The sequence below is a fragment of the Calliphora vicina genome, chromosome 1 (assembly GCF_958450345.1).
Source record: "Calliphora vicina chromosome 1, idCalVici1.1, whole genome shotgun sequence".
Classification (NCBI taxonomy): Eukaryota; Metazoa; Arthropoda; class Insecta; order Diptera; family Calliphoridae; genus Calliphora; species Calliphora vicina.
Window position 1 is genome coordinate 82,869,768 of NC_088780.1, and position 16,061 is coordinate 82,885,828.

At 30.0% G+C, this 16,061-nt stretch overlaps 1 protein-coding gene across 1 annotated transcript in view; it reads left to right on the top strand.

Moving 5' to 3' along the window:
* The first annotated feature begins 230 nt into the window (after positions 1-230).
* Positions 231-16,061, top strand: part of Irc (Immune-regulated catalase) — a 43,459-nt gene continuing 27,628 nt past the window's right edge. Inside the window, exons 1-8 of the mRNA XM_065515031.1 lie at positions 231-856; positions 4,291-4,399; positions 4,466-4,796; positions 4,869-5,037; positions 9,184-9,371; positions 9,430-10,019; positions 15,511-15,658; positions 15,750-15,920. Coding sequence (XP_065371103.1) covers positions 763-856; positions 4,291-4,399; positions 4,466-4,796; positions 4,869-5,037; positions 9,184-9,371; positions 9,430-10,019; positions 15,511-15,658; positions 15,750-15,920 — 1,800 coding nt within the window. The 5' untranslated portion in view covers positions 231-762. The remainder of the gene's footprint in view (positions 857-4,290; positions 4,400-4,465; positions 4,797-4,868; positions 5,038-9,183; positions 9,372-9,429; positions 10,020-15,510; positions 15,659-15,749; positions 15,921-16,061) is intronic.

Genomic DNA, 16,061 nt, shown 5'->3' on the forward strand with positions numbered 1-16,061 from the left:
GAATCGTAATCAATAATAAAATTAATTTCGAAATTTTTGATGATACGTTGTTTTGCATTTTAGGTGACGATATTATATTAAATAAATAAGGAATAAAATGCATTTTGAATGTAAAATTCATTAAGGAAAGCAAATCATTATCGTCATACGTCAAAGCTACGAGTATAACGGCCACCGAACGCTGGCTTGTTGAAGAGTTGATGTAGACCGAAACAAATTTATTCATTCAGTGAGCTCAAATAGGATGGACGTGCCAATCTGATCGATTACAACAAATTAAAGTTCTGATTCATTTACATATTGATTTTGCCAAAAAGCATTTCTAAATAATTATATTTTTTATTTGAATTCTATAAATCTCAACACAACCATTCGAGTGTTATTGGAAAAGCAAAACTTAAAATATTAATCAGTTCTTCTTATCACTTAGCTAAATGTGTAAACTTTTCATATATAAACAGTGAAATTCAAAAGCAGTTGTATTCAAATCATTATTAGAATCTTTAAATATGTACATACGTACATACATATATGTTTACATATATATGCATTCGTTTGTTAAGTGCACTCTGTAAAATATAAAATATTAATTCAATTATATAATAATATTACACTCGTAGCTTGTAATAATAATAACAAAAAAATTGTATTGACAATAACATATACGTAACTCCTACGCGCAAATAATATTTAAAATTATTAATCTGTTCAAACGCTTAAATTTCATTGTAAAATTTAAAAAATAAACAAATAATAACCAAAATGTCTATAAAACATTTAAGTGTTGTAATATTTATTGCCATCAATATATTTTGTCGTACGATATTTGTCGGTGGTTTCGTTCAATTTAAGTTTGGTAAGTGTTCAAAATAAATATCAACTAATCTTTTTTTAGAAGTTATGTTCAAGTTCGATATTATTAGGGCCTCCAAAAATATCGCTTTAGATACCAGCTGTAGTTGGAGAGCATACTGACTTTGAACTAACCTCACTCAGCCATTTTCCAACCGATTTTCAAAGTTCAATATACATATATGGGGGATTTTGAAATCGAAGTCTTCCGATCGGGATGAAATTTGCACCAAAGTTAGTTCTATTGGAGTTACAAAACATTTATTTTGATATACTATATCCCACTCGCATCCCAGTAAGAGACCAAATAGGTCTTAAAGGAAAAGACATAAGCTTTGTTTCTTTTTTTTCAATTTTTATTTTTTATTTATTGAATCTTCATTACGTAATGAACTAACAACAAGTATTTCAAATCTTATATCTAATAATTATAAATTAATTAGTCCAGCCAGTGCCGGACGAAAAATTGTTTATTCATTGTCTTTGGATTAGGTATGCTGTGTCCCTCCTTCTTAATCGAGTGTGGCCAGGGTTATCTAATATGTTGTACATTTTTCAGTTTTTAAAAGGGGCACGTTTAGATCTTTGTATATTCGGTTTTTTGATATACCAGGGAAAAACTGTGATCATTCTTAAAAACTTGTTTTGGCGTCTTTGGATCTTTTAAATTTTGACTCAATTTATATATTAAACCAGCATGCAATACCTTGAGAAATGTCGATGAAGAGTGCGGAACAATATTTCTTTTCTTCAAACGCTTTTCTCACAATATTTACAAGTCTATGGTGTTTTCTTCTAAATCCAAATTGATAATTCGGAATACAATTGTTTTCAGTTAACATCGGGTACAACTTGTTCATAAGTATCTTCTCAAATAGCTTTGATATATTAGACAATAAAAAGAATTATTTTTATTGCTATCCGGGGTAGTTCCATAAGCATCTTGTTACTGATCATGTCAATACCAGGCGCTTTCTTGGAGTTTAAATCAACAGTAGCCTTTTCGATCTCCCGAATATCAAAACGTAGGGGTACGGCTGCTCCAAAATGGGGTACAAGAGGTGGCAACTCAATTGCTTCGTTTGATGTGTTCGGTGTAAATACTTTTTTCAAGTGATTAACAAACAGATTCCCTTTTTCAGTATCATTTCTTGCCCAACCAACACTTGAATTTCGCAAGGGGGGCTTACATATGACAGGTCGCCATAATGAGTAATCCAATTGCGGGGTTGCGTCCAGGCTTTCTAAATATTTATTCAATGATTCCATTTTTCGAAATTCCAAGAGCTTTTTAAGTCTTTTTATGCAATCTTTAAGCTTCGATTTGAGTTGGGGGATGCACAGATTGCCACTCTCTTCGAACTCTTCTTTTTTCATTTAAGAGCCGTTCGACATCTGCAGAATAAATTCTATTATATCTGATTTGTCGGGGGGTTTGGGTAGCATGTTGAGCAGCCTGTTTGAGATTTTTATCGAAATTGATAAGAGAGTAAGCGATGTTTTCTGGTGTTCTTAGCGGTATGTTTTCCGAGCAATGTGTACTGAGATATTTTTTATATTGGAGCCAATTAATTCTTGTGCCTGTCATCGCTAAGTTACCAGTCGGGGATACAATTTCTCGGGGGCTCAATAAAGTAACAATAGTGGGTCACTATTGTTACTTTATTTCATCACGCTAAAATCAATAACATCCTGTATTTTTCGTGGGTCAGTAGGCCAGTTGGTAGGTTGGCTGCTCGAAATCACATTCAAACCCATTTTAGAAATTGTATCAAACAAAACACGACCTTTAGGGGTAATCAGTCGTGATCCCCAGAATGTGTGCTTAGCATTTGATTTAAAAAATCTATTATATTGACTTTCTGCAATTGAAAATCTAGGGGGTGAGTATATCGATGAAATCACTAAGTTTCGACGAAAATCTTCAAGACAGATTGTAATAGCTTGAAGATAATCTTCGCAAAGATCACACATTAACTAGTGTTTGATTCGAGCTTTAATTAAAATTGCCGCATGCTCTACCTCTGGGATCTTTGGTATCATATATTACGTATCCATTTATTCGAAATGAACTTCCGGACGTCAAATGAGTTTCAGAAACCAGCATTACATCAATTTGTTGGTTTCTTAAAAAAATATTCGTGTTTGTGTTGGTGTATACCGTTTGCATTCCAGAAACATATTTTCAAACAGTTCATGGCTTATTTAGGATAGCTTGTAATAACATTGATTGCATTTTAAGCATTTCCTGCATCATATTACTCATAGAGTTGGTAAAATTGTTAACCGATTTCACTAGGGTCTCTATTGTAGCTTCCAGTCGACTAAAATTAGAAGTGGAATGTTGGCCTGCAAATTCCACATTGATATTAGGGTTATTTTCTTTTCCTATTAGTGGGTTTTGAGCATAAGTTTGATTCATTTTTAGAACACTAGATTATGAACCCTTATTATTCATGGTTTGTGAGATTTGGGGGTAATGGGTATCAACTAGGTTCTGTGATTGCACAGGATAAATACCAGGTTTCTGTGTTAATGTTCTTTTAACTATAGAATATACTGGGCATCCTCTGTAATTTGCTGTGTGATTTCCGCCACAATTGCTGCATTTTTTTACTTTTGAGTCGTTTTTGGATTTATCGCATTGGGTAGAACCGTGCAGTTCTCCACAAACCACGCAAACGGGGTTTGTGGACACTGGACGGGTCCTGATCTCTTATGTGGCTCTTCTAACATAATTTTACGATGCAATAAATATTTTAAATTGTAAATTGGGTGTGTTTCATTTTTCTTGAGATTAACATCACCTGGTTCTAGTTCAATTCTAAACAGTGGTTGGGGAATTTTCTCGCGATTTCTAATGTTGACTACATTTTTTATTTTAAACCTGTTATATTCCAAAGCAGCTTTTATATCTTCAGGATCTACACAAGAGTCAATACCCTTAACAACAAAAGGGTTTTTGATTTCGAAAAAAAATGTCAAACATTTGTTTTATTTTTTTTTTTCGAAAAATTGGAGAAATAGCCACATAAACTATTTGGGTCACATTTAGCTAAGAACAATAGGTAATAAGTTACATGGATGAGAAAACAGACCTGCTTGGCCAAAATGTAAATTTTTGACCCCTCTAACTCAGAGAGTTCTCCACCGATCTTGTTGAAAAACTGTGTCTGAATTACTATCCACCTTGGTGCAAATATCATCCCGATCGGAAGACATAGATTTCAAAAGTTGGTTCACTTGACATGAAATCCCCCATATATATGTATATGTATATAATAATATATAAATTACCCACATTTTACAACTCTACAGTGTTTTGTCTCTAGGCATCGATGATTGGTGACCTATATCATATTCTTCAACTCGCAGATTATATTTTAACTTAATTTATCATGTTATTAATAATAGTTATTTAATTTATTTCGCTTTTAGATCCCATAGTTATAAGTAAATTTGAGTTTGATACTATTAATTCGATAACTCCACACGAATGGTTGGATTTTGCAAAGCGTGGCTGTGAATCGAATGAACAAGAAAAAAGGTTTGATTTTAAAACTACATACCTATTACGTATTATTTCACTTTTCTTGATTAATTTTGTTTCTAGTTTGGAAACAAATCTTGTTGCATCAAATGTTGTGGTTCAAAATGGCACAATATCTCACAGTCAGCTTTTAGACACTCTGCCAAGTGTTGAAGCGCAAAAAGATAGCGAAGTAGCAGATGAAATTTTGAAAGCCAGTTTATATATTTACAATTCGAAATGTGCTCCGCAAAGTATTTCTGGAGAGCATTGTGAAACTATATTGAGTGATATTGATCTTCCGAAGGACAGTGAACTAGCACACAAATGTCAAAGCATCGTAAATGGTCGAAATAATGGAGACTATGCATTAAGGCGTCTGTTGCCGCGCCATTATAAGGACGGTTTTTATAAGGTTTAAGATCATAAATAAATAAACATTTTTATTGTTTTTTTTTTAATTTTATTATCCCTTATATTCTTATAGATGTTCTCGGATATTTTGCCACAACCGCTTGCAATAAGCCATGCACTTGGAGGAAATCCAACGAAAGAGAAAAGGGAGTTTTTGGACGACTTCCAGAGAAATCTAGCTGTAGTCCAATGGTCACAATTTGTGGCTAATGATTTGAATAAACCTGTGGTCACAACAATGAGTAAGTCGAAGATTATTATACATACTTATCTTAATCGGTGTAAAACAAAATTACACTGTCCAACCAATTGAGACTTTTTGATTGGAACAGAATAGCGACCCTATAATTCTGAAAGGGCATGTTGAGTAGATCATTTTTGTAGAATAAACGTATGTCCACCTGGTCTGATTTTTTTTTTACAGTTGGTCAAAGTTTTCTTTTTTTGAGTTAATGTCTAATAGAATCGTAATCTACATACATATATATAATTTTCATTACATGGGTCCTGGGGCACATAGTGGTTGTGGAAATTCGTTTCTACACTGAAAGAAAAACGCTTCGTAACCCCAATGAAACTTTTACGTTAACCTGTTTACGTTAATGCAATGAAAAGTTTCGTTAATGATATGAAATTTTACGTTGTATTTACGAAAATTACGTTAATATTACGATTCAGGCAAAATGAGTATTTTTTGGCATTTCGTAGAGTCATTGATGCTACGAAACTTTTTACGTTAATATTACGTAAAACTTTAAGTTGAGATTCAATGTATAAATTGAATAACGAATGTGTCCCAAATTAATTGTTTGGAATAAAAAAGGTTTATTTGGCAAATCCTAATTGTTTTTGTGTAAATATAGTAATATTTGTATGAAATACAGCACACCTTAAAAATTCAATGAAATATTTACGTAGCCATAATGAATTTTTTGTTTTCCATTTTTTTGGATTAAATATTGAAAAATAAAAAAAATAAATTATATAAAACAAAATTATATATAAAGGAATCGAATTAATGTAGTTTTTAATATTTAAATTGCTTAGTTCTTGTTATTTTGCTAATATAACAAATTGTCATTAATGAGACGAAAAACGCCAAAAATTATGTCATTTTACATTAATATTTTAAACAAGTTTTTTAACAATCACGTAATTATGACGAACGTTTAATGAAACCATGTCATTAAATTAATGAACTTGTAATCCATGCAACGTAATGTGTCATTGCATTTCTTTGCAAACAAATCATAACGGGACTTTATGGCAAACATATTTTTAATGAAAATTTGTAGTAAATACAATGATTTTATCATTAATTTAACGTAATGTGTCATTCAATAAAAAAAAAAAAATAAGTATTTAATATAATAATAGTAAATACAACGATTCGGATATCAATACAACGTAAAGTTGCGTTGTATTGAACGTTTCTTAAAGAAATAACGGGACACAAGAGAATGTTGATGCTGACGGACACAAAGAAAAATAAAATACAGTTGGAACATAATGTGGCACGTTTAAAAAAAATACAACAACAACATAAATTGCATCATCTTCTGTTTTTGAGAGTTTCTTTTTATTTAATTTTAGTTTATTTTAAACAGTCAACAAGTGAAGAGTTGTTGTGATAAAAATATAATTGATTTATTTGTTGTTTATAAAAAGTTGAAATTGTGATCAAAATCTAATTTGGTAATAAATAATTTGAAGTGTTTTTTGTGCAAAAATGGATTGAGGAGGATTTATTTCAATCAATTGAGGAAGTGGTTTTCGATTCAAGTGGATCAATGACTCATAAGAAAGGTAAGCTATTATTAATACATCAAAAGGAAAATTTATGATACCCATTAAAGAATACGTTTAAATTTTATTTTTAGATGAAGAAACTCAAAAAACACGTTACAATATCTACTAACTTCTTGGGGCCTAAATCACCTCATAAACTTTTTTCAAGGTAAACATTATTAATAATTATATAAAAATTTAAACAAACTATTAAAATATTTTTTTTTAGAATAAAACATCACAATTTCCATAATGTCTGCTAATGACTTATTTGAAATTACTCAGCAAATAAAAATTGGCTACAAGATCGTTTTTAAGTATAATTTAGAAAAGTGGAGGGAGAAAAACATGTCTCAACAAATTTTGAGTGACTCTCAGGAATCCAAAAACGTTTCATCACCATTTTTCACTATCTCAATCTTCCTGCAACGAAAATTTTTTTTACTGATATTTAATTATTTTTCATTTTAGCGGTATTCACAATGTAGAGTACTTGGCCTGGTAATGTAGTAAAAGAGCACAATATAAAAAAAATAAAAACGAAATACATTAGAAATTGAAATGTTTGTCAATAAAAAGCTTTTCTGCTTTTTTACTAGGCCAAGTACTCTACATTGTGAATACCGCTTAAATTTTTTGTATTTATTTATACAAATGCGAAGTATGTATATTGAAATCGAATTTAAATATAAAAAGTATTTAAAAAGTATTAATACATATGTACATTTAGATTAAAATCCTAATAAATTGTAATTATAAATAACTTATTTTTGTTCATTATTATTATGAAAGGAATCGTTTTTGGAATGAAATCTTTTATTAAAATAATGATTAAGATTAATATGATATATTTCATTTCATTAATGAAGGAGCACATTCTATTTACGAAACAATGTAGGAAAATCAATGACAAAATTCATTTTTGAAATGTAAAAACATCGTTCCATTTATGTAGGATATAATTATATTAATGAAGCAATGTCATTAAACCAATGTCAACATTCATTGCATATATGATAAAGTTTCTTAACATCAATGAAACATGTCGTTATACTATTAATGCAAAATCGTTAAATTAATGATTTTTTTCATATTAGTATTGAAAGAGATTCATTAATTTAATGAAACCCTTTCATTATATTGACGAAATTGTATCATTGGTTTAATGATATTTGACATTGTAAACACGTATGGTGACGTTATTTATATATTCTATAGTAATGACATTATTTCATTATATTTACGAAAATTTTGAGATTAATGAAACATTTTTCGTTAATGCAATGACACCGGTAATAGGACTGATTTCAAGAACAAAATCATTAATATAACGTAGAAAAACGTTGTATTTACGAAGGTTTTTCTTTCAGTGTACTCGAAAATCAATTTTTTAATTTAGTGTCTTTTTTAAAATATAATTCTGTATAGATTTGGATTCCGTTATAACCGTAAATTAAAACCTATTATGTAAATTTAACATTGTTTATGTAAATTTTTAACATTATAGCTACTTTTTACGTGGTTTGTATGTCCCAATATGTTTGTATGTCATAATATTGCAGAGGGAAATTAGTTTGATTTCGATATTTATTGAGATACACATGGTGTATCTTATATTATTACAGGCGGAATTTTTTAATGCGGTTATTTTTTTTGAAAGGTGACTTTTTTAACCTTATTTTGGTATATTAATTTGTTTATTAGGTTGCACATAGATCTGGAGTATAGTTTTTTTGAAATAAGTTTTAGCACTTTCTAAACCTTTTGTGACCAATAAAAATTTAGAAAATTTTTTAATTAAATAATTTATTTTTAATGTGCTTATATTTCACACTCAACACTTTTCAAGATTTCGTTTTATACTTATTTTAAGTCTGTATTAAAAAAAATTTTATAATATAAATAAATTTTATAATTTTATAATATAAATTTTGCATTAAACGAGCAAGTTATGGTAAAATAAATTGATTGCAAATATTTCGCAACATATTGGATTAATTTCGATTTTTAAAATTTTTCTCAACACTTTTCAATATTTTGTTTTATTCTTAATTAAAGTCTGTATTAAAAATTAGAACCAAAACATGATAGGAATATATATTTTTTTTAATTTACGAAAAATATTTTATTTTTGTTTCATTGCGGTGTAACGTGTAGTAGGTTTTTCAAAAAACAGAAGTCCACATAAGTATATTTCAAGCGTTTATTTCCACATTGCAGTACCAAAAATGTCATCGCAAGATTTTAGTTTTGGCTTGGGTTGCGGCGGAATGTAGTTATGATGTATAGAAAATTGATAGTTATTTTCTTAAGAATTATTAGCCATAATTTAAATAAGAACATTTTTTTTTTGCAATTTGCATATGATATTTATAACAAAAAATTGAGTACTTATTATATTGTATAATATAAAAGCCTTTCTGAGTCCATCTTTTTGTCGAATAATTAAAAATTTTTATAATAAAAAGTAGAATTTTTTTAGAAAAGTTTATACAGATACAACAACAAAATACATTGATTAGCATGTATTTTGTTGTTGCAACAGTTAGGTTTTTGACAATTACCCTATGAAATGAGCATAACTGAGTTTTACTCTACAGGTAATGGATCTCCAATTGAATGTTGTAATATACAAAATTATAAACTATCGCCTCGTTATCATCACCCTGCATGCGAGCCACTGATAAGTAAGGATAATGCAAATCGTTATGGCCCTGACACCTGCTTAAATTATGTACGTAGCGCTTTGGCAGTGGGACATAGGTGTACATTTGCAGCTCCAGAACAGGTGAGTTTTAACATAAATGAAACAGCCAACTAAAACATTTGAATGTTTTTAAAATTAGTTAAATCAAGGTACTGCTAAACTGGATTTATCGCAATTATATGGTTTTAACGAAAAGTCTCAAAATCGCATGCGGTTGAAACAAAAAGGACTTCTTAAATCCACCAGCTTAGGAAAATCGCAAGATTCATTATTACCAATGGCTGAAGAAGACACAAATTGGTTTTGCGCACTGATCCCAGACGGTGGCTCAAATTCAACTTGTTTTATGGCTGGTGATTCACGTGTTAACAGCGATCCTTTTGCCATTATAATTCATACCATTATGATGCGTAATCACAATCGAATTGCCAAAGAGTTAAATATCCAACATCCAGATTGGAATGATGATCAATTGTTTCAAAAGGCTAAATCCATTAATATTGATATTTATCATCGAATTGTTATTGATGAATGGTTGCCAGTTGTTTTGGGTACTTCGATGACCAACGAAATAAAAATGATTAAAAGCAGATCTGTAAATAATGAATCGCTACATCAAATATCTAATGAATATGCCATAGCTGCATCAAGATTCTACCTTTCGATGATGCCAAACGAACTCCGTAACTATGCCATGGATACGGGATCTGAATATTCAAAGGATGAGAGGTATGTTGTCAAAGCTGTAATCATAATAAAAGCGAGATCAATGTGCATTCGAAGCAGAAAGATGATTATTCAAATTAGCTGATATCAAGAAAAAAATATATAAAATATTAGAGTAGCTTTATTTTGGAAGGCCTTGCTCATTAGATAAACTTTGCACAGTAGGAGGATTTAAAAAAAGAATAATTTATCTAATTTTGACGTTATATCGTCAGCTAAAAATAGAATGCTAACAAATTGTGTATATGTGTGCCTTGATGCGCTGTACCAATATCCATCAAAAACTCAATTTTGAATTTTTTGGTTGTTACGTCCTTTTGCATTTCAGGTAACGATATGTAGGTCACAAGGTCATAAAGTGGGAATTGACACACGGTTCCAATTTTCTGTTTTCGATCCGATTTTAAACATTTTACTATATATGAAATTTAACGAGATATTCGCAATTTTACGTTAAAATCAGAGACCGAAAATAACGGGTTCACTTTAATTTCAATGGTAAATTCTCATTCGCAGCAATTTAAAAATAATTTTTTGTGATATATCACTGAGAGAGTGATTTATTCGAGAACATTTTAGGTTTGGGGTTAAGAGAAACAGAAAAGAAACAAACACAAATAATCTGGATGAGTGATTTATAATTTATTTTTTTCGTAAAGGTCAGCTTGTGACTTTTATTTGCGAACATGAAAAATAAATCGCAAAAATCCATTTGATGAATGCAAATTTATCGAAAGATTAATAACAATTTAAATAAAAAATCTCATTTCTGTTACTCAGACTTCATTACTTCATACTTATCATATTATTTCCATAATTAGTTAAAAATTACTAGTAATATGTTATTGTATGTAAATAAAAGAGAAAGTAACAGTTATTAGGAACAAGAACAAATGAATTGTTTATCTCACACCAAACCATTAAAAAACAATAAAAACGAATAAAGTCATACCAAACCATTTAAATAGAAATCATTTTATAACTGTTATTTTCAGTGATTTATTTTTATCATAAAAATATAAATCACAATTTGGGTTTTTTGGTATATGGACGAGTTATTTTCGCTTAAAATACAATATTTTGACCTACCCCAGTCTTGTTTACTGCTAATAGTGGAAATATCTTTTTGAATTCTAAACAAACTTTGAACTAAAAAATTATATTTAAATGTTATCTGTTATCTGTAAAATTATTATAAACGAAGGACCTGAGTATTCCAAATTCGACGATTTTTATGAAAATTTCCAGTTTGAGCCTAATTTTGTCTAATCCCATAGTTGAAATAAAAAAATGAAAACCTGTTAAGTACCTTAATATCTTTTGAAAAAATTTGCAAAGAATATTTTTGCCTCGCTTTTTAAAATATATATATTCCCCTCGATCTTATAAGGAGCATAGGTCCTCAACAAACTTCTTCCATTCAGATCTGTTCATAGCAATAGTTTTTACTTCACTCCAGCTTTTATGCATTTTTCTAGCCTAGCTATCGATTTGCCTTCGCCATGTATGTGCTGGTCGGCCTCTTCTGCGACTCCCCGGAGGGTTCCAGTCGATAGTATTCCTGGCAGGAATGGAATGGTGGCTTACGGAGTGTGTGTCCAATCCAGTTCTACTTTCTTCTCTGTATTCTACACACAACGGTATTTGATGTGTTTCAGCCCAGAGATTGTTGTGTGAGATGGTTCGTGGCCAGAAGAACTCTTCGGAGACATTTATTTACGAAAACTTGCAAAGTGTTGAAGTCTCGAGAGGCAGCGCTCGATGTTTCACAGCCATAGAATAGAGTTGATTTTACGTTAGTGTTGAAAATGTTAATTTTAACACGAAGAACGACATAGAAGACGATTTTCATACTTTGCTGAGCTGGCCAAAAGATTGTGTGGCTTTTTTTATTCGGCTTACAATATCTTCACTAGATCCCCCAGTTCGTTTTAAAACAGCTCCGAGGTAACAGAAAGTTTCAACATCTTCCAATATTTCATCATTTATTAGAAAGGGATTCAAGTTTCCAGAATTTATTCGCATATCAGATTTTCAGACTTATTATGACTGAGAACGTGAGGAGAACATTTCAGAGAAGTGTGTAGCCCAGAGTTCAAGTTGTTCGTCTTTAGAGGTGATTAGTGTGCCGGAGTTATCCCTTATTTGTTTGGTAGAGGCTGAAGTGCTGTAACTTATTTTTAAAATATAGCCAAAAAAAATTTTCTTGGGAATTGCAGTATTTTAATAACAAATTTATTATTTCCAATTTAGAATACCAAAAATTCTATATGTATGTATGTAACTGTAAAATTACCAAGGTTGGCTACCGATTCATTTGCATTTACATCGAAAATGTTGAAAAATACATCGAAATGTCTACAAATTGCTTGAGTAAAAGTTCATTTTGTAAATATAAGAAAATTACAGCAAATTTAATAAATAAACCTTTTAACCCAGATATGCCGACTATACTACATGTAGTACACCTTTTAAATTCAGGTTTCTGCGTTTACTGTGCTTTAAATTTTCAAATCTACTTGTTGTTGTGCTTCAGAATATAACGGCCAACAAAGCATCCGTTGATGAGTTTTGTCTAGGGTAATTGCTTATGGGTATTTTTTTAGATCAAATATTTCAGTTTTGTGAAATTGGAAGAGGTGTGAAGATGTCATGTAATCGGTGAGAAAAATATTTATATGCATAATTTATAGCTGTTGCGTTCCTATGGTTTTTTAATTATAATAGTTATAAAAACAAATTCGTAGCAAAGTATATTTGAAAAACCAATTTATATGTGATTTTAGTTGATATATTTGCTGACATACTACAATAAAATGAAAACAATCACCCTTATCGTAGTTGTCGTAAACGTCTTACGCCTACGACTGTTTCGTACTAGATTAAAGATAAAATGCAAACTGTTTCTTTAATCTAGTACGAAACTGTCGTAGGCGTATGACGTTAACGCCAACCACGATAAGGGTGAATAACTTATTTTTTTCCATATTTTTAACATTAAATGAGATAATAAATGCTTTAGAGGAAAGTGATGAAGTGTTTTTGCAAAATTCTTACGACATCTCAATTACGACCACCCAAGGTGCGAACAACTACGTCACAAATAAAGATTCTGGAGAAGAAGATCAAGTGAATTTTTAAAACATACCAACCCTATTATTAAATGTTGAGGCTAGGCTTTATCGAAATTCTGATTCTACTGATTCGGATAGTTAAGACGAAATAACATTTGCGTTATTGCAACGTGCCAAGAAACTTAAATGTATTTTAAGTCATTTGCGGCTTGAAACCAAATAAATTTATAAATGTGTCAAAACATCCTAGACAGCAAAATTCACTAGACAGTCCCAGCATTTCTAGGAGACAGTTCCGAACTAGTGACTTTACCTATCATTTAGGGTGACAACTAGTTACATAACTAACTACGTGACTTGATATTTAACGCATTGGATTCCCATACCGGTTGCATAGAGTAAGTTACCGTACGTACTAACTGGCTACTTGATAAGCTACATAACTATTTATTTTAACATTTACGGGTTCTAATTGCCATCAAATAGTCAGTTAAAAAGACATCTCATAGATCGTCCAATAACCGATTGCTTGTAAACAAATCTTCATCCGATAACTCTCCAATAGATTACTTCTGTTAAAATAACTACTTTTTAAAGTGCAGTACAAAATAAACCTTTAAAGTGACTTCAATATAGGTTACTAATAGACACTAAAGTGACTATTGACTTCATGCTATGTTACATGGGATATCAGTATACTTAAGCAAAAATAAAAATAAACTGTTTGAGAATCATATCAACACAATTTGTATAAAACCAGTTTGTACGATTTACTCACAAACCGCTTAAAGTGACTACACTCCAGATTACTTAGAGACACTTAAGTGTCAATTGTCTTCACGCTAGATTACTTGGGATGTATAAAGTAACCAATTGTCTTCTCTCTGCACTACAAAGTGTACACACGTGTCAAATGAGCAAAATATATAAATTGGAGTCAGCCAAGTGATAAGACATTTGTGATAATTACTGTCTTTAAGGGATTCATTGACTACTTGCTTAACTGCTGGGATGTTATATATTGTCGTGTTTTTATCAATTGGGATATTCACACGGTCTACTATTTGGTCGTATTGTCATAATGTCCTAATATATTATTATAGTTTAATCAAATTTTTGTTGTGTTTGAAACAAAAAAGTTCTAAACTAATAAGACTATTTGAACTATGTTTATTGTTTTGTCATAAAATAATACTTTTTTTTGTTTAAAACACAACAACAGCTGTTATAATATATTAGGACATTATGACAATATGACTAATAGAAGACCGTGTGAATACCCCAAATGTGTATTTTGAAATACAACACTGTGTAAGTGCAAAATAGAGAAAAATCATAACAAAATAAGTTTCATCAAATTAAACATATTTATTATGATTTAAAAATATATTAAATTGATATAAATATAGTTAAAAACAAAAATTCTATAAACTAATAGAGGTTATGTCACACGCAATTACATATGTACGTGTGAAAGTGAAAATTTTGAATCGTATGTATATCGTGAATTTTGACATACACATGGAATTCCATATTATGTCGAATACATGACCAAATACATATGGAATACACACCGTGTGATCCCCTATAACTTAGTAGAATATAAACTGATAGAATAAATAAACTAAGGCCTTTCGAATGGCATATATGATATTTAAGTAACCTTGGGAAATCTGTGAGTATTTGCTTAGCAAACATATATATTTTTAATTGTTTCACCAAAAAAACAACACCAAATTCGGAAAATTGTGAAAAAAAGCAATTAAAAATGTATATGTTTGCTAAAGAAATACACAATAAATGAAATCAAAAATTAGTATTTTATAATTTAAATTATTTATAGAATATTGGCAACGGTATTTTAGCGGTTACAGTAGTTGAAGGTATTTCGGTAACGGTAGCTTTAAAAAACTGAAAAAAAATTATCGCATAATACAACTGAAAACATCACTGAGACACAATAACAATTAATTAATTATTGTGCTATTTACTAAATACTAGGATCGCCTGGTGGCCGAAATTCGACCAAATTCGAAAGATTTTTTTCACATCTAGAGAAAAAACCTTTTAAACCATATATGGTTCATCAATATTGGTGGACAATAACATACTTAAAAGTGTACCACAAAAAAAGTGTGGCCTATTTATATATAAGATTTCAAAGCATTCCGATTTTGGTGAGAAATAATATTAATAACAAAACTATACAAATAAAAGTGTCTGTAAAGATGAATTCGTGCAAAACATCTTTTTAATATAATTTATTTCAGAAAAATAAGTATTTTGGAATTCCCTGCGTAATTCTGCAAACATAAAAATAAGTTAAGCTCAATTAAGAGCTTAACTTTCACTGCTGAAAGTTAAAATACTACGAAAATGTTGGCTGTTGAGTATTAAATATTATTTTTATCTAATTCCAGTTCAAATAAAATTGATACGAATATCTTCATTCTGAAAGACGAAATTTATTCTCCAAGCATTGAATACACATCCAATAAACTGGACCAAATTTTATATTCCGTATTAATGCAACAGGCTATGAAATTGGATGCAAGTTATGTTGAAAGTGTAAGTTAACAAATAATTAGCTATTTTACAAATTGTACTCAATAAATATTTACATTGCATACGTATGAACTTTTTTAATTATCTTCCAAAGTTGTCTTCTGATTTGGCGAACAATAAACGACCTACACATTCCGATCTCTTAGCGTTTGATATACAGCGTGGTCGAGATCATGGACTACAACCATATTTTAAATATTTGGAAATATGCAATAATGTTAAAATAAATAATTGGAAAGACTTACAAACATTTATAAAGCCAGAGGTATGTATTTACACAAATTATGGCGATTATTTTTCTTATTTTCGAAAAAGTTTCTGCCAGAACAATAAAATTTAAAAAACAAATAGTTTTTTTTACTTAATTAAATAACTTAATAAGAATATAAGAATTTTTTTATTTTGT